We start from the raw sequence: 22,599 nt of genomic DNA on the forward strand, positions 1-22,599 counted from the left end.
ACTTTTTACTTGTCATATTTTATTTTAGCTCCACATAAAGACATTTCTTATTTAGCATTAAAAAACATGTCTTCATTTCACAAAATTCTTTCAAAATAAGATCATATATCTCTTTGTTGTCAATCATAGATTTTTCATTATTTCAAGATAATTCTTTCAAACAATAAAAAAATGTTACTATTAAATATAAGAGAATAACAAAAAGGTCAATGTTTGTATATAAAATTTGCAAATAATAATGAACAATCAATAAATGTGACATTTGACTAAGATTCTAAGTTTCAATAATAAGAATACTAACAAATTATAAATTCACTTTGATGACTTTCCACTAAAGATAATAATAACACTAACACACCACCAAGTTATTACGATGACTTTATTGCATAAATATTAATAATAACCATACTATCATTCTACTTAAAAATAAGAAGAATTAAACATCTTCCTTGGAAATATTATATTTCATGAATAACATTGTCAAATATTGAATCTTGTGCAATATCCCAAGACTAGCTTGATAAACAGCTAGGTTATATAACCCATTTGTATAAATATAATATCTTACTAATTTAATTGCTCGACTTATACGGGTTTTTAAGCCTCCACAAAACTTCAGTGAATGCTAAATATTTATAGCAAACTCGTACAGTGATTATATAGCATTCTCACAGAAGCAAAAAAAAATATTACAGAAATGTGAAAGCAAAGAAGCTTCCACTCATAATGGACTTACCAAGACTTTACATTTAAAATTGTACCCACGTTCAGCCACAAGCCCATAAAGACACTGCAACTACTGGGGTTGCTTTCCACCCAGTTATTAGGGCATCTCCATTGGCCTCAACACTAAAGCATTCTCCGTTAGGAAATTCTCTGAGCAGTAATCTGGCCTGATACCAAGCTTGATAACTGAAGCTCATCTCCCTGAATCCCTTGTGTTTAAAAAAACATCTCCACACATCAATTTTAACATGTCTAACTCTCCTTTCGCTCCCCTCACAGGCAATCGTATTCCTTAGCTGCCTTCCACAGAATATTTCCTCATACTTCACCCTTCGAGGATCATGTCTATCCGGCATTATCACATCATGGGCGTCAAAACAAGCGCTGCTATGAAAAAGTACATCGACTAATCGCTTTTCAAAAGATGGAGAATTGCTGTCAACTTCAACCTCTATATTCACCATTATCCGGGGCTTTAATCTCTTTATAACATCCACAACACTCTCCAGAAGACTCCGATTATATAATAGCCTATGGAAAACAGTGGGAGCGAACACTGCGACAGCCTCCCCAGGTTTTATTTTGAACATACCTTCGTTAATCTCCTCCATACTTTTGATCTGCACCATCCTGTAAGAAAACGGAATCCCCAAGGACTCAGCGAGCTCGTGAAGTCTTCTTCCGCTATCTTTCAGATCATCCGCATCCATTCCAAGTGCCGTGATCCTTAGAAGCTTAGTCGAATGGGAAGTACTTCTCAGCGCAAGGCTCTGCATCAGAACCGACCATTGGCACCCATTTCCAATCTCCAGATCTATAACATGAATTCTGCTAGAATCTCCCATAGTGTCTAAAATTGCCTGCATAGACGTTAGTGTCACCAGTTTCACATACGGGAGAACACTATTATAAAAAGCCAGCACCTGATTAAATTCCGCTTTATTATAACCACTGTTGACATTGTTGGTGAAATTGAGGGCTGGCTTTAGAGGATTTCTCAACTCCTCGCAGGCCTGGCGTTCGATTCTCTCCTGGAGCGCCCCGGAAACGTAGTAGCAGAATCTCTGTGTGGGGTTTCCCCACTGCGAAGAGAAGTTACGACACTGCGTCAACAGCCTGGATGCTTGATCATACTGTTTGCTGCTTATTAAATCCGCCGTGATGAAAATTAGCTGAGCCAATTCTAGCCCATGCTGGTCTTCCATCGCCATTGCAGGAGTCACAAAGCAAGAGTCCATGCCGCTATCAAGAGATCCTCGTATGTACCTCGTGGCCGCGAGTTTGATGATTTCTTCAGCAGAAAAAGCCTTGGCATTTGTGGGCATTTCGCCATTGAATTTAGAGGGCGGCGGGGAAACATCATACTGTGGTATTGAGGATTCATCAAACTGCCCTGACATAATATTCAGCGCCGTCTGATCGCCCTCGTAGATTGTTGAACATCGACTATTTTTATACCCACACACTGGAAAGCTCTCAGCCATGGTTACCTTCGCCTGGTGCAAATAACCTACAGGATTCCTTTATTACTCCTAAGGAAAATAATTCAGAGTATAATATCACAGAAAGAGAGGAAATCTATCATTTTCTAGTAGTTTTTGTCTCTACAGTGTTGGTGCAGTTTGCTGTCACGGTATGAATCGAGGACATATTTAACAATGGCGTCAGTGGCGGCAAGATTCCCAGCATGGCTGTTTTCGAATACATACAAATAGTAAAGTACAATGCTTCTTTAAAATATAAACTTAAACTAATGGGAAAGATTCGTTCGGTCGCTTCCGCGTCGTTTAAAATAGATTGGAACTGTTTGCTGAAACTTAAAATAATGGGAGAGATTCGGTCGCTTCCGCGTCGTTTAAAAGACCAACTCTAATACCGAGAAGAATTTTATCTTTGAGATATTGTAAAAACATTTTTAATTTTGTGGTGTTGTTCTATTCAAAAGGAAAGAGATAAATTTTATCCTCTCAAAATAGATTTGACTTTATTTTATAATATTATAATAATGTTAATTTTCATTAATTATATTTTTTTAAAAGTTTTGCTGGCTGTTATATATATATATCAAATATAAGTAATTTGCCTTTAGAATAATTTAAAAATTATTTCATTATATTCATTAATATTTAAATCAAGAGCCTTCCTACAATGACAACAAAAATAGTGGTATAACTTTAGAAATGCACTTTCAATTTTTTATATTTAAATTTTAAACTATTTACTATTATTTTAAAAATCATTAAAAAATGAAAAATTTATAAACTACATTTTGTAACTTATAATCAACGCCCACTAATAATTCTTTTAAGAATATTTGCTATACATGTAATTATGATGAAAATGGTAGATTAACTTTTTTTTCATTTGATTTACTATTATTTTATGGAAATATGATTGTTTTTATATAATATTTATTTGTAAAATTTAATTGTTATTATTAATATCAATATTTTGAAATATAAATGATTGTTAAATTAAAGTTAAAAAGTAAGAATTCATATTAACACATTCAAACCAAATTACTTTGAAAATATAAATTAAAATATGAAACTAAAACTACAATATAGAAAAAAAAATTAAAATAACATAAATATCTCTTATAAATTTTAAATAGATTAAATTAATTTTTTAAATTAAATTAAATAAATAATATAATTATATTATTACTCAAAACTCTCTCGATTGAACCTGCACCTTACTTGTCTCATTCTCTCATTCCCCGTAAAGAAGGCTTCTCTCAAGGAAAAAAGAAATCAAAGTTGTAAATGGTGCCCATATGTCATATTATCCCGGTATTATGGTGCTTGATTTAACGTATTCACTTGTATTATACACATAACTTTAATGTGGTTTACGCACAAAACGTATTTATATGGATTTACTAGTTGCACAAAAGAGTTACACTATAGGGGCTTGCAATAGACAAACTAATAATTGTAAGAAAATCATCTAACATTGTATAAAGAGGGGATTGTTAAAAAATTTAAGATGGTATCATAGTTATTGATTTTTGCTATAAAATTAGATTGCTAAGATTAGATCCTTTCGGAGAATGAGAAAAGGACAAGTGTCATCATTTGATTAGTAGATGGAAAGGAGATGAAAAATGAAGCAAAATGTATGTTGGAATTCTATTGAGACGACATTTGATGGTGATGATAGAAAACGGTGTTTGGGAGTACTTCAGGAGGATGGACATTTCCTTGACCCATGTGACATGTACATAAGACCCATCATTTTGAACACATTAAAACTTTTAGGGGATTTAAAAGAGTTCACTAGCACCAAGAATGTGGTAACTAATTTTAGCTAACAAATAAAATGTGGTGGAAAATGACACAAATTAAATAAATATTTTTTTAATTTTTGGAATGGGGATGGGGATATTAGGTAAATAAATATTTAGATTCATTTACTTAAGGTGTACTATAGATGAATACTCATTAAATGATTTTAGAAATAAAAAATATTAAGTGAATACTAATCAATAGTGGATGAATAATGTCTACTTTAATTAAGTGATAATAAATTATTTAAATCTAGATATGGACATTTTTTAAATGCTCATCCTCTATGGCCTCCCACTCCCTATTTTAAAACTACCACCTTCCACCCAAAGCTACGTGGGTCAAAAACTCTCCAGCCTGCAACTTAGTGGTTGAAATCTCCAATACGAGCTTTATTTCCCCTTATTGTTATTGGTCTTCTTGGTGTACCTAAAGCCTTGGTTAACTCTCCATTTAAGAAATACTTTGCTAATTTACTTCACAAGCCCTTGGAGGGCTCTTATATTCTAGCCACAAAATTCATCTCTTGTGTCTCCATAATTCTAGAGGAGATGTTTGGGTAGGAGGCGTTGGACAACATTTCCTACTTCAATGGGAAGGAACTTATTTGTAGGTTTAATTGCTTGTGGCCCTCACTTCTTGAGATACATACCAAGATTTAGGAGCACTGGAATACATTGGTCTCAACTAAGATTGAGATTTAGCCCGACACTTGTTGCTTGCTCATTATTTTCTTTAACTTATCTAAGCATAGAGATCTTGTTGTGATCATGGGTGTTTAGAATTTGAGGTTTCATACTCTATCCCTTCGCCCTTGGTCGCCCTCTTTCAAACTTCTAGTTGAACCTACTACATTTTCTCCTACCTGTGTAAGGAACCCTTACCATCCCCTCCACTTCTAGTACAACTATAGTTGCAAAGCTATAGTAATACACAGTCATTTTCCTAAATTGCACCCTATTTCTATACTTTTCTCCTAGACTTCCTACGGTGGGATTTTGATTGATCTAGATCTCTCTAAATTAGTTCCTTCTAATATTTCTCTCATTGTAGGTGAGTTTTTTTGGAGAAAGATTTTGGACTATTTTTGTACATGCCATTTGGCCTCTTCTTTCCCTCCTAGTTATCATCTACATTCTACTCCCACCTAGTAGAAGAATGTTGATCACTCTCATCTCATGCTTTTTTCTACTGATTTAAATTTTTGGTCAGTGTTTCACAGATCCAACACCTACCACTACTACTAGATTACATATTATGGTGGCTAATGCCTTTGTTCTTCTCAGATGACTTATTTTGTTAATCTCTCAACTTTTGGTTGCATCCCATCCATCGTTCCTAACTCTCCTTCTCCAAACTATCAAGTCACCTCTCAAAATTTGGCGATCCTTCTAAGTAACTGGTCTATTTCATCTAATGGTTCCTCCAACACCACTCTCACTTGTTTCTCTTGATGTTTATTCTTTTATAGTTGTTCCATCCAAAAAAATAGTCAATCTCTTACTATGTAGAGTACTCAGATTATTTTTTGGGGGGCCCTTGTAGGTCCCAAACCTGATCTTCAATAAGGTTTCTTTTTATCCTACTCTATGAATAATTTCAATTTGTTCTAGCTCTCCTACATTCTAATTATTTGGTCATTAGATGCAATGACAATCCCAAAGACACTGAGAGGGGGGGTGTGAATCAGTTTCTAACCGGTTAATGGAATATTTGAACTTATTTATAACTTTGTAACCCAAATTAATGTACTGGTAAACAAGTAATAATGTAGTAGAGAGAAATAACAGAGACAACATAAGTGCACACCATAACACAAGATATTTTGGTGAGGAAACCCGGTAAGGGAAAAACCTCGGTGGGATTTGTGACCCATAATATTTACTCACTGACCAATATGAATAAATATTACTTACAACAGGGGCCTGCACATGTAGGAAGACCAATAGCCTAGAGCTCACTTCTCAATGGAAGAGTCTCCTTGACTATAAAATGGATAATTAAATCCAAGATAATCTACTGCTCAAAATAGAATATGCAATGCTTGGTTCAATACCTGTTTAAGCTCAGTCAAATACCTTAACCAAAAACCTTTCGCTATTTTTATTATCTATTACATAATCACCTCATACATTACTATGTCACCTACTACATTACAAAATGATCTATAAGATCTCATACATATATGAGTCTAGACAATACATCATGTCAGCTTACAAATAATTAACTATATTACAATATAATTCACATAAATAAAAATTTATCTCATGTCGGCCTAAGTACCGGTATATTTCATTGCCGGTGCAATCTAGATGCTAGTGAATGTGCATGTTGGTGTCGGTAGATGATGACTGTGTTGTCGGTGAACTTGTAGAATCCTATTACCGGTTGGTTTCCATCAATGATGACATCAAACATTCTCATGTGAGTGTAGAATGCCAAGAATCTCCCCCTTTGGCGTTGATGGAAACACTCATGAGAAAAATCCAAAACTGATCCCCAAAAGAAGTGTGCTCCCCCTGAGCAAGTGATCTCTTCTGTGCATTTTTCTTCATACATTTTTCTCCATACTACTCCCCCTTTGACATTAATGACAAAGGATGTCAAAAAAGAATCAAAGAATACAAAAATCTATCTCATAGTCTATAACTAGTTATTTACAATTTGAAAGGTATCCGCCAAAATTAGGTTCAGGCTCTGTGTGAATTTGTTACTGTCTAAAATAATTGTTGAGTTAAGTACCCATAATAAGGAATCCATATGCTCATTACAATCTTTGATAGTTTTCTCAAAGAATTCACCTTTTTCTTTATCTACTCTTTTCTTAACAGTTTCCTCATTTACCTTATCTATGGTTAGAACATTTGAAGCAATAAATTTGGATAGTGCATTCAATTTACCTAAATAATCATCAATATGATCTATCTTACATGTTGGTGCAATCATCTTCAAAATAGGCATTGTATCATCAATGGCCTTAAATGCTAAGACATTGCAATATGTTATCCTCTTTATTGAATCCAAAAGAACATCTGTTACATTTGTAGGTCTGAAATCTGTTGTGGTTGTACTCGGTTCAACAATAGCTTTCCTTTCAATAGATACTTGACCAATTACATTAACAATTTCTTCCTTGTTTCTAATAATTGTTTCCTCTTTATTGACAATTTCTGTCGGTTTCTCACTCTATGTATGTACCTCTACTTCTTCTGGTTTCTCGATGTCATTTTTCTTAGCCTCTACCTGTATCTCAGTGTTCTGAGAGTCAACAGTGCTAACCAGTGACTCAGAGATCTCAATGTTCTTAGCATCGACTGTCTTAACCTCTGCAATCTCTTTATCCATAACAATATTAAAATCTTGTGTATCTACATTCATAGTAAAAATAATTTTTGAATCTGGATTAATGTCATCATGTGTCATTTCTTCAGTCCCCTTATCCTGTTGACTTTCTGTATCTACCGATGTTGCTGTTGTTATTGGTGGGTGTCCTATGCTAGTGGAGGAAGGTTATTTTTGACATTTATAATAGGTACACTACCAATTTTACCTTTACCTTTGTCCTATTGATATACCTTTGTAAAAGACTTATCCAATTTTTGTCTACCCATTTCTTCTTTCTTTTATTTTTCAACAAAAAACATATCCTAGTTGTCTGTAGTTTCATCAGCTATTTCTTTCACTCTCCCAACCATTAGGCTAACCTGCTAGTGGCCACTCACAAAAACTGACCAGTTGGCTTTAGAAATTAGTTCATCAATTTCCTCCCTGGAATTTACAGGGTGAACAACCAACAATGCTTCAACCTTTAACTTTTTATCTAGTTTCATCACTAACATTCTTTTAGCCTCTAATCTCAGATACAAGTCATTCAACAGATCATCTACAACTTCAATCAAAACTTTCTTATAGATGTCAACATGCAAAATAATGCTAGCCTCTATTGTCTCCTTGTCAGAATCCTTGTAAGAATGATAAAATTTGTTCACATTACTAAGATTACCTTCTTGTGCTATTTCATTTATTAGTTCCTCCGGTGTAAGGGTATTCTGTGTCTTAGGTTCTTGTTTCTTTTTAGGAGTTCAATTTTTCTTAGGCTCCATTATAACCTGCTGCTTCTTCCTTAAACTTCTGGGCCTTTTGGGAGAAGGAGAGGGTGCTAGTGAATTTTTCCTCTTCCTCCTTTCAACTCTTTTGAACTTTGTTGCCTTACCACTATCTGTATCCGAAGAAGTGACAACTAGTGAAACATGAGCTACCAGTTCCAATCCTTCAAGTTCACTAGCAGATATACCACATATGTTCATCAGACTTTCCTTAACTTTCTTAGCCATTTTGGATGCACCTTTGATGAATTTTTCTCTTCTTTTTCTTTGCTTCTGCATCAAAACAATGCTCTCAATAATGTCAGCATTTCCAAAAGTTTCTTCAGCCGGTTCCCTAGATGCATCAAGAAGTGTCTTAGCATATGCTTAAAGAATATTCAGATCAACTTCATATCCCATCTTCGTTATCCAAATAGTTCTAGGAGTAACAACTTCCATCCATGTTTCATCTCATTTTATTACAAAACAAATTTTCTTATCATACTTATCTACAATGCTTTGAGGTATCCTTTCTCTATCCTTCATTTTGGTTTCGAAGTTTTTGAAGTAGTCTGCTATAATTTTATCACTATTAGCACCAATGATGATAAGAGCTTCCATGATTTGTCTTCCTACCGGGATGTCATATGCAAAGTCATTATGACCAATGTCGGGTAATTCCTTTGTGAAGTAAACCATTAGACACACAAGTAGGTTGCCAAAATAGAATGTTCCCTTCTTTCAACCCTTAATCTTCTTCAGGTTATCTAGCAGTTCATCCTTAAGCCACTCACAGATATCAATTCTAGTATTGTTCTTAGCCATCTCATATGCACTATGAATACATAAGCTAGAAACTGAATTTAATTTGGGCCTACTACCTGTTGAGGGTAAACCAGTAACTACCTTGATTGCTTTCTTAGTGATTTTAAAAACAAAGTCTAGCCACATAAACTCTGCATAAACTCTGCTCAGTGCAAGACGAACTACCTCATTCAGAAATTTAGTTATGTTTAGAATTTCAACAAATCCTAAGTCTTCTACAATCTTATGCTCTGGTTTAACTAGACCTTGTTCATTAGTTATAACGTCTTTGTACATGTTCTTCAAATCATCAAACACTAAATTTTTTATGTTGCAATGAATATAAATCCTTGGGTCTTCGGCAAAAGTAACTCCCTTTGGAATCTTAGAAAAGGCTCTAATAAAAACATCTTGCTTGGTGATTTAAGGAATGATTTTAAACATAGGTCTAAGGCACTTAATTTTTTCTACCATAGTAGGGTTTGCAATAAATTCAGGTACAGAGGATGAGGATGCCATTTCAAAAGATAAATACCTTATAACTTGAAGTCCTTGAATGCCTGAAAACACCTTGCTACTTTGCCTTTAGAATGCCTTTTCTCAATTTCATGCTCACTGAATGCTTGGGTGATTGGTGGATTGAAATGAGGGTTTTTTGGTGCTTTAGAACCAAAATGTTCTCCAACAACCACATTAAATGCTTCCGATTAAGTGCAATCTTAACATATCTACCGATAAACAAGAAATGTGTCTTCTTGCCATCAACTGAGGGTAAAATGCATTATTTTTAACTTGCTACCATACCCCCTAAGGATTATTCCTTATTCAGATGAAGAATCTCCTACTGGTGGAGGATTACTCTGTTCTACCAGTGTAGAGACAGATTCATCAACTCTCTAATCTCTCTTCTTAATCCATTGTTTTGAAAATTATTGCTTTATTTTGTTTACCTTTTCCTTTCCCTTCTCATTAGATCCTTTATTGTTCTCTAGTATAGTCTTGCTTCTACAAATCTTTACAAATATGCCCAATCTTGTTAAATGCATAACAAGCTACATTATTCCTCTGAATAGCTTTTCCATATCCTTGACTAGTTTGTGTTCTGCATTGATTAGATAAATGTCCAAATATACCACAAACATAGCATTTCACATTCATTCTACAATTTTCTGAATTATGACCAACTCTATTGCATTTGGAACATTGATCGGTGGGTAAAATTGTATTCTAATTATTTCTAAATCTGCACTGATTTTCTCTATGACCAAACTTGTTGCAATTAAAACATTTCCTATTAAATTTATAAGCATTATGTTGTCTTATTAGTTTACTATGATCTTGATTGTTTACAGTCCTAAAACTTTCTCCATGTTCAAATCCAAGTCCAACTGTATCTTCATCAGGTTTTTGTCTTTTCAACATGTCATCAAGCCTTTCTGAACTTCTCTTGAATTTGTTTTTGTATTCTTTTGCAGTGATCAACTCTTTTTCTAGAATCCCAACTTGTCTTATAAGCTCCTCTTTATCATGTTGCATGTTGCATGTGAATCAAATCTGTCTTAAGCACATCATTTTCATGACCAAGTCTCAAATTTTATTTTGCTCCATCATTAAGTCTCATATTCAAGTCTTCTCCATTCTTCTTCTTGTCTTCAATATTCTTACATAGACTCATGGTTAGATCTTGCATTTCATTCTTCATGTTACTGTTCTCTTATCTCAACTTCTCTACAATATCTCTAAGAGTTTCCTATTCATCATCTTATTTCTGCATTTTCTCATGAAGTTTTTTCCTCTTGTTTTGTGCTATAACCAGGTTCTCCTGTAGTCCTTTAATGAATTCCTGGACAATCCTCAAATCATCTTCAAGTTTGATATTCTTGATTTTTTTGTATCAAAATCTTCAAGAGCTCCTTCCAACTATTTTCTCAAACTCTCCATCGGTATCGATTTCAGAATCTTCCTCAAGCAGTTAGGCTTTTGCAAATAGAGGACCAGGCTCTGATACCAATTGTTAGATGCAATGATAGTCCCAAAGATACTAAGAGGGGGGGTGAATTAGTGTCTAACTAGTTAATGGAATATTTGAACTTATTTATAACTTTGTAACCCAAATTAATGTACCTGTAAACAAGTAATAATGTAGTAAAGAGAAATAACAAAAACAACATAAGTGCACACCATAACACAAGATATTTTGGCGAGGAAACCCGGTAAGGGAAAAACCTAGGTGGGATTTGTGACCCACAATATTTACTCATTGGCCAATATGAATAAATATTACTTACAATAGAGGGCTGCACATGCAGGAAGGCCAACAACCTAGAGCTCACTTCTTAATGGAAGAGTCTCAATGACTACAAAATGGATAATTAAATCCAACATAATGTACTGCTCAAAATAGCATCTGCAATGTTTGGTTCAGTACCGGCTTAATCTCAGTCAGTTACCTTAACCAAAACCCTTTTGCTATCTTTTATGATCTATTACATAATCACCTCATACATTACTATGCCACCTACTACATTACAAAATGATCTATAAGATCTCATACATATATTGTTTTTTACAATACATCACGTCAGCTTACAAATAATTAATTACATTACAATATAATTCACATAAATAAAACTTTGTCTCATGTCGGCCTGAGTGCCAGTATACTTCTATGCCGGTGTAATCAGGATGCTGGTGAATGTGCCTATCGGTGTTGATAGATGATGTCTATGTTGCTGGTGAACCTGTAGAATCCTGTTACCGGTTGGTTGCCATCAATGAAAACATCAACCATTCTCATCTGAGTGTAAAATTCCAACATTGGTTACCCCTTGGTTAACTTTACTATAATTTCCTAATAACAATAGAGTGTTTTGATTGTCTATTTTTGATCTATAATGGGTTAAGGCCTTTCCCCACTTATTCTAATAATAAAATTATTTAAATAATATTTAGGAATGAAATTAAGATAGCTAATTTAATAAGTACATATATTTTTTTAATCAATTGCAAGAAAATGGTTAGGTTATATATAAAAATGTTAATGGGTAAATTTAAGATGTCGATATTTTGTTCCTCTTTGAAGTGGTTTTACAAAGTAACATCACATTGAAAAAAAAACCTTGTTGAAAGTAAGTATTTTGATACCCTAATAACTTTAAGTTAAAGTGACTAAGAAGAACTATGGTAGGGGTGATGATGCACACATCAGAGGATAGAGTGGTTTAAATTGTATGAGTCTATCCTCAATAGAAGAGAAAAGAGAGGTTGAGATGTACACAAAGAAAGGGATGACATGAAAATGGAGGAAGGGTTGAAATGCCTAGTTAAACTATACTAGACTCTTTATTTGATATTGCATGTGATGTTATGAAGCAAGTCATAGTGAACTATGTTTATTTTGTATCCCATCTCTAATAAAAGAAGTCATAAGAAACCTTATGCTACATAGCTCTATGATATGGAAGACCATGATAACACTATGGTAAGTAGTTTGAAAGGACTGACATAGATGACAAGAAGTAATAGTTTACACAAACATGAAATGAAGCATGCATAAAATTAAATAAATTAAAATATGTTGTTTCATCGATCAAGATGAAAATATAAGCCTGATCAACAAGACAATAGATAGGTTATATTGATCAATGAATGATACATTCTCAAACAACATAATGATTGGGAACTATATATCTTATTTTTGAATAAGGGAAAATAGGTTTTAGGGGGGCTAGAAACCCCATACAACAAGTTTATAAGGGACCCAAAACCCAAAATATTTTATGAGGATCTAGAACCCAACAAAGTAGGTTGTGCAAAGATATTAACAATGAAAACCACAGCCAAAAACCAGCATAACTGACTCTATAGGACAAGCTGCCTGAGGAACTACATGCAACCCCAAAAATAGTAGAGCACAACTGCCCACAAGGGTTAAGACAACCCCCTCACTTAGGATTTCCCTTTGGGACCCTTCATGTGGGATCAAAGGCTCATGTCAAAAGAAGGTGAGGACCTCTTAGACCGTTTACCTTTAACTGTTATCCAGCCATCTTCAACTTTAGTAGCCTCATCTTGCCACTCTAATGAATTTAATGCAGGCAAATCGGTAGCTAAGGGATAGCCAGCAAGCAATGAAGCTCCAATAGGCATAGCAGGACTTGGGTCAGAAAACCCCTGGAAACAACAACAAGCACATAGACCGCTCCAACAACCTCCCTAGACACATGAACAACACCCTCAGGCCAGTCAAAACCAATAAGAGTGGTAGATCCAATAGCATTTGACAACTCCAAACCATCAACTGAGGGATAGCTAGCAAGCAATGAAGCTCTAACAAGCATAGCAAGATGGGTTAGAAACACCCCTGGAAACAACAACAGGCACAGGGACCGCTCCAACAACCTCCCTAGACACATGAACAACACTCTCATACCTGTGAAAACCAGCAGCATGGGAGCTATATATCTTGTTGATGATGATTGAATTCTTATCATTTCTTAAATAAATGATAGGAAAGAGACAAAGGATGTGATTGGAAAAGTTTATTAGATTGTATGGATGGATTACATGTATTAAGATTTAGATTACTAAAAGTAGGATTCATTAGATTGAGAAAAGAGATAATATTATATTAGATGGTGGTAGCCTGTTTAACTTAGGACCAGTAACAAGGGAAAATGGATTAATTTATTATATTTAATATTATATTATAGTTTTTTTGTCAAGGTGATGAAACATGGAACATTATTCCATAGCATCCATTTTTGAGGAGTCACATGGTGTTGTTGAGGGCATAGTCTATTATGAAGGTAATGCTAATAAAATATTGGGAGGCACAAAATAGGTTTTATGAAAAACTATAAGGATGAGGGGAACTATTTTTAGAGGGAATCTCTTAACTATTAACTTTTAATTTTACTTCACTTTTTTGATAAAAAAATTATTCTCAATCTTATTGAAAATAAAATTCATAATATGGTCCTTTTGGTTCATTTTCCTTAGGAAGAAATATTTTCACGCTTATAAAAAAATTCTCTTTTTTTGTTAGAGTAGTCCTAGTTTGGGGCCTGATCCCTTATTTCTTCCTAATTTGTTGCTTTGGCTAAAAGCATCTTGTTAGTTTCACTCCTTGTCAAAATTTTTGATCTCATATTTGGGTAGCCTAGCTTTATGTTGTTTCTTTCCTTAATGGCTATCTTGATTTTGATTTAGGCCCTCTCCCACTTTACCGAATAAAAAATTTAGTAATATAATTATAAGATGTACCTTTTTGGAAATAATTTTTATAATATTGTTAAAATATTAAAAAAAAATGGAAGAGAATGACGAATAATGGTAAAAATAAGTAGTAATAAAAATTATTAGAGATTGTTGGAGTTGCCAAAAAAGGAAAGGAAAATTTAAAACTTCAACAAATATATCAAGCATAATGTAATAGCCAATAATCTATCATATAATATGTGTATCTATAATGAACTCATCTTTGATATATAGATAAAGGTGGAAGCAAGAAAGTGAAATATAAATATTGAATAACTCTCCAAGTGATGTGCCACATGTATAACACTTGGGCCAAGTGTGAATGCAAGTATCAAGATTCTATGAGGTGAGACAACAATATCATAATGTTAAATTAAGCTAGTGTGAATAATACTAGCTAGTTTGAGAACTAGATAATAGGTAAGTAGACACATAAATAAAACTTTCATGGTAACATCTCCATATAATTTTTTATTATTATAAAAGTAGGGTAGGGCTTTGACCTTTTGTAACAACAATTAAGGTATAATTAAAAATAGAACCAAATAGAGGTCACAACGAGATATCAATTATAAAACCTGTCTAAAATGAGACCATCAAATCGCCTATAAAAGATTTTCTAGAAACTATAGAGGCACATACAACAACTGTAGAACAACTAACAATAAAGTAGAACAAAAAACAAAATAAAAAATGGGAAAACATAACACTAGAAAAATATCATTTAATGAGATTCCAATTTATCATAATAGAATCCAAAGAATCTTGCCAAGCATCTTTATCACACTTTTCATTTGAAATTCTTGTGTTCACTTTGCTTTAATTTTTCCACTATTTGTTGGGAAATAAATAGGTTCAATACAAGAGATTATGAAGATCTGTAACTCCCCACCAAGGAATCCTATTGGTACCATAAGATATCTCATTGGATTTTTTGATAGTGTAGTCTTCTGCATGTGCATATTTTGTCATCAATAAATGGAATTTACCTTGAGGTGAGCATTATAATTGTAACATTACACATATTGACAATTTATTACTTCAAAAAAAATTCCATGCATTCCTTGTGTATTTGGCTTTTATCTTCTAGAGTTCTTGATGCAGAGACCCAAGGAACAAAGGTTTCTCCCTCAGACTCACTCTCCCAGACCCTCAATCAAGGTCTCATCACTCATGGATTCTTGGAAAATATAGACAACAACATGAAAGGACTCCTCTACATTCCCATTTTCTCAATGGGACCCCACTATATCCATGAACAACTCATGGAGATACAAATTCTCACATCAAGCCTATTCTTGACACCAACTCTCTTGTAGCCATCTATGGCTAACTTGGATTACAATACATCCACCATTGAAGAATAGGTGTGGACCCTATAAAACCTTTTGTCTAACTTGAGGAACATTTATTACAACCAAAACAACACCCATTTCTTTGTACAAATGCAATCAAGATGACTGCCCTCTACAAGGCGCCTACTCCTAGTAGCACTCTTTTGAAATTTTAAGGCAGAAATCAGAAATCATTCTAATGGTACCACAAAATATTTACACTTTTTATGCCTCCTTTTATGACACAAAACACTTCCAAAACTTATAACCCAACTCTTGCATTCACTAGGTCAAACGTTCCTTCTACAGGAGGGCTAAAAGGCTTTTAGGCCACTTTTACAAAGCAACCACACTCCAAAGGTATGATCTATAGGTCCCGAAGACAACTGAGAGGGGGGGGGGGGTGAATCAGTTGTCTAATAAATTCAAACCAAAAGCTTATTAACCAACTTAATGCTTAATACCGGCAAATCAGTTAAGTATGTTGGTAGATAGTGTTAACAGTAAATTGCTATACCAGTAAGAATTAATGCATGAAACATAAGCACAAAGTCATCCACAACACATGACACCAATATTTGTACGTGGAAACCCTATAAGGGAAAAACCACGGTGGGAAACCTTACCCACAATCAGATGATACTACTCTAGATAGTAAGTGTACAAGAGGGGTCTGCACATGTAGAAAGGCCAATAGCCTAGTGCTCACTGCTCAATCACAAATGGGAGTCACGCTGACTACAGTTGAATGGTTAAATCCAATAAGAATGTACTGTACAAAATCGCATCCTCATATGCTGAATTCAGTACTGATGTAATGCTGATATGCTCTACAAAAACCTAACTTCACCTTCAAATGATGTCTTCGTGTATGCCTCTGCTTTATCTCGCATATACTTTCACTTGAATCTTTTTCGCATTCCACACTTGATCTTACAAATAAGATCTTACTTATACCATACCCTAAGACCAATTTTAGTAGGTTGGCTCTACAAGATATTACAATAAAAACATTTCACAAACAATACAATATCTGATGCAATAACCGATTGAACATGTCAGCTTAATGCATTTACAACAATAATAAATCATCTCCATAGCGTGCCATGCTGATCTGGAAAAGATAAACCTGCCAGTGTAACCTTAGATAACCTGGACCTATTTGCCGGTAAAAGCAAATATGCAAATAAGAATATACAAATGATTATTACTTCAAAATAAAGTGTCTGCATGATGTCCTCGACGTTACCAAGTGTCTTCCATGTCATTCCAGGTACCGGTGAACATTATATCATGTCGGTTAATCATATACTAGTAACTGTTGCACAGTTTACTATTTGCCGGTGAATGTTGCTAGATCTCCAAAGTAGGTGTATTTAGTAGGTGTTGACATCAATGACAAAACCATACCAAAATACCAACATGATCCACAAAAACCAATGAATGGGAAAGGTCTTAACACATCCAAAACCACCAAATCCACCATTATATAGGGTCCACAACTCTTTTTTTTAGCTGGTGAATAATTTTTAACAGCCACAACCGGCTAGTCACAAGGGGATGCCTAGCGTAGGGTTTGATCCCAAAGTCCACCCATTAAACAAACCACTCAAAAAACTTAATAATATTAAATTAAATTGTCTCGATTACCATTCCTCATAATTTGGCCCAATTTGGCTAGAGGAATGAGGGGTTAAGAAGACTTCCCTGGAAACCCTAGTTTTGGAGGCTTTTCAGACCACCTGTCACCAAAATGCAGATATATTTCTTATTACTTGGCCTTTTCCTATCAAATTAAATAAAAAAGAACATAAACTCAAATGCCTATTCAGATCAATGATTTATATTGCACATGGAGTCCGTACAATGTCCATACAAGGCACTATTATAGATAACTTCTAGAAATTTATGAGTGTATTGAAATTTGATCACTGTCTTACATCCAAAATTCATTATTATCATTCTTCTCAATCTCCAAGTAATTAAACAAGTTTTATCCAACCTTCTCAATTGAATCCAATTGAATTTTTAATTAGGTAGCCGTTGGAGGGAGATCGGTTACAAAGTGACAACAAACTGACAACAAAAGTTGTCATCCAAGTTGGCAACTTTGCACAAACTTTACAACTTATGACATTTGCCTATGTAACTAATTGACTTGAAAAGCACTGAAAGGGGGGGTGAATCAGTGACACCAAAGTAAAACTATTTTAAATAGTAACCGGTAGATGAACTTAAAAAAGCTTTTAAATATAATGCATGTAATCCAAAATCATATAACAATATCCACAATAAGTAAAACATCAACCATAACACAAATATTTATATGTGGAAAACCTAAATAGGTAAAAACCATGGTGAGGTGGAACTCACAAGTTAACTATCTACAGTAATAGATAATGGACCAGTTAAGGTCTACAAAGTGCTCTATTAGGAGCGAATCTTGTTAGAGATCCCAAAGCTTGATTAAAATCTTATACCCTGTGAAAGATAGTACCCTGTTAGGAGTAACCTTGATAGAGTATTTCTAAATCCAAACTAATGGAATGCCCTGTTAGTGGATTTGAACAATAAAGCTTGTTAGAGCTTACCCAATTAGGGGATTTTAATTCTACTGTGAATGTTAGAAAAGAACAAGATTGGTTTGATCTGACTAAGTCGCACAATACTTGCTTGATCAGATCCTTCTAAGCATATTCAACATTGCTTTTCAACATACTCTACAACTTAACACTTTTTGTCTCTTGCATACAACATATCACTTTCACTCTCATAAAATAATTCATTGTGATGTCAATATATAGCCATTTAGATTTCATGTCGGCCACAAGAAATCATAACACAATTACCTAGGTGCAATGTTTCTAGTCAAGTGATCATAACTCATCACAAAAATGCTGCCAAAAATTGTTGGTGGTGATAACTCATCACAAAATCAACAAATACTGGTTGGAATACTCAATACCAATTAGAGTTAAATATATAAATAGTTTTTCCTTGATGCTCCTATGATAATCTCTGTTGGATCTTCATGTTGATGTCGATTAATCTATATCCACTGGTTGTCTCTTATGCATATACCACTTGTCACAAAGTACCGATTAGAAATAAATCTCTTAGTATACTGGTTGTAGTGTAAACAACTTTGAAGTTACACCGGTAGACAATATGAACATATGTGTGTGTATGTGTTTCATCAATGACAACGTATGATGAATATTTTACAATCATCATCAAGCCAACAATCTCCCCCTTTGGCATTCATGGAAGCACTTAGAGAATTTTACAGTAATACCACTAAGTGTGCATACAAAACAAACTTACACATATACACATATACATTATACAAAATTTTAAAAAACACACATACATATTTCTACTCCCCCTTTGAAAACAATGCCAAATTGAAATATATATATATATATATAGAAAATTTGTAACAAAGTGTTTAGGATGTTCAGCATATACAACAACTTGAAAGACTAAATCAAGACTCATGCATAGGCTATTCTCATGAAAATAAAATTAAAGTTCCTCTTCAACTGTGATATGGCATTTGTCCATGTCCCTAGCACGTTCTTAGTGTACTCGAGTGCAGACATAAGTTGTGTATTGAACTCGTCCAATGAATCTAGTGTACATGTTTCTGGAGTTGCTAAGATAGCTTCTGCATTTGAGTAGGCTATCTGGAGTATGTCCAGTTGTGATGTGATTAGACTCTTTAGTTCCTTTAGAGAATGGAGTCTCTTTTGCTTTCTCATGATCATAAGTATCCAACCTGTTGTGTAAATCATCCACAGATTTTCTAAAAGCAAGTATAGAGTCCTGAAGTGGCATAAATTCATTACATATCTTTTCTAACTCTTTCTTTGTTTCCATTTGCCTTTTTTTGGTATCAGAATAAAAGAATGAAACATTAGAGGTAGAAGCAAGATATTTTCCTCTTGTTTCAATACCTTTTCCCAATAAAGCTTTATTATGTGAAAGAGCTCATTTTTCGGTATCAATCTCCTTCAGGATCTGTTGTCCACACTTTTTCTTTTAACTCTTTTCTACATAAGCATGGGATGCTGCTTCAAGTGACGAGAGTTGGTCAGATGCATCAATGACTAGTTGACCAAGCTTGCTAATAGGGGTTGCCAGATGTGTTGCAGATGGTTTTGCTAGTAGACTAGATAGAATATTTACTACATTGTGAATTATTTCAACTTCAATCCTTTTCTCTTTAAGTCTCTTCTTATGTGCTCTACATTGCATGACATTTGCAATCTTCATCATTTTAGATGCGCTCATGTTGTCAATATTGATAGGCCCTAAAATGCCTAATGAATCATCATCATGCTCATCAGTCTGTTGTGAGACTAATATTTTTGTCAATTCAGAGGATGTTACCTTAATGATTGATTTCTCTTGATCTTTCTCTGTTTCCTATTTAGAAGTTTTTGTGTCAACATTTTTCATAGATTCCTTATGAGTGTTCTGTGAGACTAATGGAGATTGGGGTTTCTCAAGTTGTTCAGTTCTAGGTGCATTATCCACTCTCGATTGAGTGGCCGGTTTTTCAACTAAAGTAACCTGTAAATTAGTGATTTCAGGTGGCTCCATATCTGCTACAGTGATGTCTCCAGATAGATCAACTGTATCCTGAACATCAACAACAACATGGATAATGGTGTCATCCTTCTTCTTGACAGGATAGACCTCATCAGCTTGTACAATCTCTTCTTCATCTATTACAGGTCGATCAAAAACATCTTCCTCATTTTTAGAAGATTGTATGAGCTTTTCTATCTGTTTGATATTGTAGGCTATTTGATGAATCTCAGTCTCAATAATTGGCCTTTTTCCATTAAGTAGCTTCAATCTTCTTGCTTTGACAACAAACTAAGTTTTATACTGATCAACTAAAGCACTAATTTCATCTTTAGACTAATTGGGAAAATATTATACAAATATCTTATCAATAATTTATTGTTTGAACTTTACAACTTCCTCCCATTTATTTAAAAGAATAGCATACAAAGAATTTGAGATATCATTTTCAATATCATGAGGCAATCTACTATAATGAACCTATTGAATGACTTGTTTCTTCTCATCTTTATTGACAGAATTAAAATGTTCTTTGACATTTTCAAATTTGTTTCTTCCTAATGTCTTCATTTTTCTTTCAAAGTGGGTTTCGGGCTTGAAGGTAGAGATATCAATAGGCATAGTTTCCTTTGGTACTTCCTTCACTTTCTTAGCTACTATGCCTGCTGTTCTCATCTTCTTGTGTTCTTCCTCAGTGTCAGTACCCTCAAAGTCTTCTTTGAGGATTAATTTTTGACCTCTCTTCTTTGATGCATTCTCCTTATTTGTATAGATTTTAGGTGTCAGTTCCTTTTTGGTTTGGACACTCTGTATCACCCTTGTATTCTATATCAGTGAAGGTGCTTCTTCAACTTTATTTTTCTTACCTTTCCCATTAATGGTAGGAGAAATATTCATTTTATCTTGTGTATCTTGAACTAACATAATATCTAGTTTGGCCTTCATTTTATCTTTTGGAGATGCTAATAGGTTGTTAGCATAACTAGTCAGTAAGTCATAGTTCACCTCATAACTCGTATCTTCCATTTCTTCTTCTCTTGGCTCAATTGCATGCACCAAAAAGAAATCAGTGGTAACTATGAAAACAATGTCCTTGGAAAAGTGTTTTACCACATCTTCAGGAAATCTCATTCTCATACTCATCTTCTTCTTAAACTCATTGAAATATTTGTTCATAGCAATAGAAAATGTATTCTTCACAACCTTGATGTTGTTCTTGATTTGAGAAGATACCGGTAGGTCCTTAGACCATTCAAGATCACCCATTCCTGGTAGAAAATTTTGAAAATAAAAGAATAACCCGATCAATAACTATCCATAATTAAACTTTAGACTATTGTCCTTCTTGATAGATTGAATATTTAACATTAATTGGCTCCGTATAGCCTCACAAAGATCATAATTGGCATTTTTAGCTATCATCTTGTAAGTAGTATGCACTGCTACTAATGGAACACTATTTAATCCACTGGAATAAAATACCTGGTAGCCTATAACCATAGCTGCCAGTTTCATTGTTGGGTCCTTGATATTGTTAATAGAAAAGGCTCATTTATCAGATGTTGATCTGGTTAGAGAATATACTGTCTCTTTTGAAATATACCTCAGCACAGGTACTTCACTGGTTGAATAAAAACTAGTTACAGCCTGAATGGCTTCCTTAGTTAAAGTATGAGTTCTCTCTAAGTACATGTTCTCACCATGAACCCAACTCAAAATAATTTTGATATGTTCTTCTTCAAAATATTCAAGAAAGTAACTGACATTGTGAAAACCTTTCTCAAAAACCCTAATATACTCTATTTGAATTTTCCCATTCTCATCACAAAGGGATTTTAATTGAGTGTATATAGACAATGATCCTACATCCTCAATCTTGTAATCAATATAGCTGGACCAATCTCCCTTGACTATGACACCACTAGGAACTTATGATAATGCATTATACGATATAATCTTATTTTCTTTTTTAACCTCCATAGGTTTAGATATGATCATTAATTTCCCTACTAACTTTGAAGAAGATGCCATTTTAGATAAAATAGTTTTCGCAACAAGAATTTCAAGAAATACCTTATTTTGCACATGCTACATCGTTAACTGGTTGAATGCCCAAGTGCGCACCAATTCTATCCTCTCCAACCTTCAAATCAGCTCGAACAGACAAATCTTAATGCTCAACCAACAATCTTTCTTAGCTGTGCAATCGCTTAAAAATATTTTCTTGAATGCGTTAGGGTAAAAATAACAAAGTGAAAATTCGCTTTTATCATTTTTACATAGGACATTAAATGCTCGGCCATGAGGGTTTGAAACCCTATTTACACCACCCAAGAAAAAAATGGTTGATAATTAAATGACAAAAAGTTATCAAAATTTCATGCTTCAAAATTCTTTTACCACATACTTAGTTCAAGGGATCTGAAGATGAATTTACCATTATGCTCCCCTTAGCCATATGAAAAGGCTTAATTCACTGGTGTAGGATTCTCTTCATTGGGTGAAGGATAA

At 34.1% G+C, this 22,599-nt stretch overlaps 1 protein-coding gene across 1 annotated transcript; it reads right to left on the reverse strand.

Annotated features, from left to right (window-relative positions):
- Window positions 1–767: 767 nt before the first annotated feature.
- LOC131027271 (DELLA protein GAIP-like) lies at window positions 768–2,210 on the reverse strand. Its single transcript, XM_057957287.2, has one exon. It carries the CDS (start codon window positions 2,208–2,210, stop codon window positions 768–770), a length of 1,443 nt encoding a protein of 480 aa, XP_057813270.2.
- Window positions 2,211–22,599: the final 20,389 nt, after the last annotated feature.

Source organism: Cryptomeria japonica, chromosome 4 (assembly GCF_030272615.1).
Source record: "Cryptomeria japonica chromosome 4, Sugi_1.0, whole genome shotgun sequence".
Taxonomy (NCBI): domain Eukaryota; kingdom Viridiplantae; phylum Streptophyta; class Pinopsida; order Cupressales; family Cupressaceae; genus Cryptomeria; species Cryptomeria japonica.